Consider the following 4,004-nt stretch of genomic DNA (forward strand, 5'->3'; position numbering starts at 1 on the left):
AGGGCCAGTAAAAGGGCTTAATTGACACCCCAACATGGACCCTCCAAGTCAGTCTCGCTACACAGCGAAGTAAAACCCTACAAGAACCTTCTGGAACTCGTAAGTAACTGAACAAGAATTTAAAAAAAAAAATAGGAAAATGAAGGAAACACGTAGAAGTCTCCAGAAAACAAGAGGAATCGTCGTTTCTTCTCCAAAATCCAAGAACAGAACACTCCAGAACTGCCCCTCTCTTCTATAAATATTCTCTCTTCTTCTCCCATCTTCAACGAAATCGCGAACCAGAAGAAGCACACAAAAAAACCTAAAATTTTCTCGCTCTGCAAAATTCTGTATTAGTGTTTAAAGCGTCGTCGTCTTCAGATATCAACAATGGCGGATGTTCACATGGGAGATGCAGAAACTTTCGCTTTTCAAGCTGAGATCAACCAACTTCTCAGCTTGATTATCAACACCTTCTACAGCAATAAAGAGATCTTCCTTCGAGAACTCATCAGCAATTCGTCTGATGCGTTGGATAAGATTCGGTTCGAAGGCTTAACTGATAAGAGCAAACTTGAAGCTCAACCAGAGCTCTTCATTAGGATTGTTCCTGATAAAGTTAACAAGACTCTTTCCATCATCGATAGTGGAATTGGAATGACCAAAGCTGGTAAGTATTTAGAGAAAAAAAATAAAAAATCTTTTTTAATTTATGATAGAATCTTAAACTTTTGTTATGGGATTTGGGATTTTGATTGATTTTTGAACGTTTTTTGTGTAGATTTGGTGAACAATTTGGGAACAATTGCAAGGTCTGGAACCAAGGAATTTATGGAGGCCTTGCAGGCTGGAGCTGATGTTAGCATGATTGGGCAATTCGGTGTTGGGTTCTACTCGGCCTACCTCGTCGCAGAGAAGGTTATCGTGACGACGAAGCACAACGATGATGAACAGTACATTTGGGAGTCCCAAGCTGGTGGATCTTTCACAGTTACCAGAGACGTCAACGGAGAACCATTGGGCAGAGGAACCAAGATTACTCTCTTCCTCAAGGAAGATCAGGTGAGAATCGCATTCCATTCAATATATATATATATATATATATATATATATATATATATTCGGTTTGAAAAAAAAAAAAAATGGTTTTAATTTGAGATTCTGATGTAAAGATGCAATTTTTATGAATTCGAATGTCCATTTCAATTAACGATTCAGTTAATTTGATAAAAAAAAATGTTTTGAATTTCAGTTTCTTCTGATGTAAAGATGCAATTTTTATGAATTCGAGTGTCCATTTCAATTAACGATTCAGTTAATTTGAAAAAAAAAATGTTTTGAATTTCAGTTTCTTCTGATGTAAAGATGCAATTTTTATGAATTCGAATGGCCATTTCAATTAACGATTCAGTTAATTTGAAAAAAAAAATGTTTTGAATTTCAGTTTCTTCTGATGTAAAGATGCAAATTTTATGAATTCGAATGTCCATTTCAATTAATGATTCAGTTAATTTGAAAAAAATTGTTTTGAATTTCAGTTTCTTCTGATGTAAAGATGCAATTTTTATGAATTCGCATTTCCATTTCAATTGATTTTTCAGTAAATTTTTAAAAAAATTGGGTTGAATTTAAGATTCCGATGTAAAGATGTAATTGTTATGAATTCACATTTGCACTTCAATTTAAAAAAAAAAATTGGTTTGAATTTGAGTTTCTGATGTAAAGATGCAATTTTTTTGCAGTTGGAATATTTGGAAGAGAGGAAAATAAAGGAATTGGTGAAGAAGCACTCAGAGTTCATCAGCTATCCTATCTACCTCTGGACTGAGAAGACTTCAGAGAAGGAGATAAGTGACGACGAAGATGAAGAAACCAAGAAGGAAGAAGAGGGTGATGTTGAAGATGTCGATGAGGAGAAAGAGAAGAAGTCCAAGAAGAAGAAGATCAAGGAGGTGTCACACGAGTGGGAGCTCATTAACAAGCAGAAACCCATTTGGTTGCGAAAACCAGAGGAGATCACAAAGGAAGAGTACGCTGCATTCTACAAGAGCTTGACGAATGATTGGGAGGAACATCTCGCTGTCAAGCACTTCTCTGTTGAAGGGCAGCTCGAGTTTAAAGCTATCCTCTTCGTTCCAAAGAGGGCTCCTTTTGATCTCTTTGATACAAGGAAGAAGATGAACAACATCAAGCTTTATGTCAGAAGGGTGTTCATTATGGACAATTGCGAAGAACTCATACCAGAGTATCTTGGATTCGTAAAGGGTGTTGTTGATTCTGATGATCTCCCACTCAACATTTCTCGTGAGACCCTCCAACAGAATAAGATTCTGAAGGTGATAAGGAAGAATCTTGTGAAGAAGTGTATCGAAATGTTTATGGAGATTGCCGAGAACAAAGAGGATTACAACAAGTTTTATGAGGCATTTTCGAAGAATCTAAAATTGGGTATCCATGAAGACAGCCAGAACAGGGCTAAGCTGGCTGATTTGCTTCGATACCACTCCACGAAAAGTGGGGATGAGATGACAAGCTTGAAGGACTACGTTACAAGAATGAAAGAGGGCCAGAAGGACATCTACTACATCACTGGTGAGAGCAAGAAAGCAGTTGAGAACTCTCCTTTCTTAGAGAGGCTGAAGAAGAGAGGGTATGAAGTTCTCTTCATGGTTGACGCTATTGATGAGTACGCCGTTGGCCAATTGAAGGAGTATGATGGGAAGAAACTCGTCTCCGCAACTAAAGAAGGGTTGAAACTCGAAGAAGAGACAGAGGAAGAGAAGAAGAAAAAGGAGGAGAAAAAGAAATCTTTTGAAAATCTGTGCAAAACCATTAAAGACATTTTGGGAGATAAAGTGGAGAAGGTGGTTGTCTCGGACAGAATCGTCGATTCTCCCTGTTGTTTGGTAACAGGTGAGTACGGGTGGACTGCTAACATGGAGAGAATCATGAAAGCTCAGGCTTTGAGAGACAGCAGCATGAGTTCTTACATGTCTAGTAAGAAAACAATGGAGATAAACCCTGATAATGGAATCATGGAGGAGTTGAGGAAGAGAGCTGAAGCTGATAAGAACGACAAGTCAGTGAAGGATTTGGTGCTGCTGCTTTATGACACTGCCCTTTTGACTTCTGGGTTCAGCCTCGAGGACCCAAACACCTTTGCAGCTAGAATTAATAGGATGTTGAAATTGGGTTTGAGCATTGAAGAGGAGGAAGAAGGGAGAGGTGAAGATGCTGACATGCCAGCTTTGGAGGAAGATGGGAATGAGGAGAGCAAGATGGAGGAGGTCGACTGAAGTGGAAAGAAAGATTTTTTGGTTAATTGTGGGCTGTGGATGTGTGTTAGCAAGAAATGGGAGTGTGTTTTTGTTTTTTAATGTTCTGTTCTTAGTAACATTATTTTTCTGTGTTTTTTTTTTTTTAGTTTTTTTGGTTGGAGTCTTTATATGTGTTTGCTGCTGCAGGTTTGCTGTAGCATCTCTCTAGTCATCTGCAACATACCCCTGTAATCATCCATCTTATAATAAACGTTTTCTTTTTCAATCCAAACAGTTTTGCTTATTCAAGCCAAACATTTGGCTTTGTTTGTGTTTTCTTCTACATTAATTATGATTTTTTTTTTTAGAAAACAAAAAAGCAAATTTCTTGTTTTTAGATTATATATTTGGAAAACATACAGATGTGGTTCAAGTAATTGAGAAATGGAAGATGTGATCAGTGTTCTTAACCAAGTCTAAAAGTATAAGGGGGGCAAATAGATTAAATTAATTCATTACTTTGTTGCAAATGTCACTGTTTGGTTGGAGATACAATTTCACTTGCAAATTTGGCCCGACCGGTTTCTCTGGGCCTTAAGCCTTAATCTGGTCCAAGTTCAAACCCAAAATCAGTCTAAATGATATTTATTTTTTAATGTACTTTAAGGGCCTGTTTGATTGTAGTAAAAATATTCTCAGGCAAATCATTTAACCTTTGCCATTGTTTGAGCACATCATGGAAAAATTAGAGGTTTCCAACAACTC

At 37.3% G+C, this 4,004-nt stretch overlaps 1 protein-coding gene across 1 annotated transcript; it reads left to right on the plus strand.

Moving 5' to 3' along the window:
* Nucleotides 1–211: 211 nt before the first annotated feature.
* On the plus strand, nucleotides 212–3,531 carry LOC147389848 (heat shock protein 83). The gene is made up of 3 exons (XM_086418969.1): nucleotides 212–652; nucleotides 764–1,044; nucleotides 1,725–3,531. The coding sequence occupies exons 1-3, from the start codon at nucleotides 373–375 to the stop codon at nucleotides 3,276–3,278; spliced, it is 2,115 nt and encodes a 704-aa protein (XP_086275095.1). The 5' UTR covers nucleotides 212–372; the 3' UTR covers nucleotides 3,279–3,531.
* The last annotated feature ends 473 nt before the right edge of the window (nucleotides 3,532–4,004 follow it).

This window comes from Akebia trifoliata, chromosome 12 (assembly GCF_017979445.1).
Source record: "Akebia trifoliata isolate Shusen 1 chromosome 12, ASM1797944v1, whole genome shotgun sequence".
Taxonomy (NCBI): Eukaryota; Viridiplantae; Streptophyta; class Magnoliopsida; order Ranunculales; family Lardizabalaceae; genus Akebia; species Akebia trifoliata.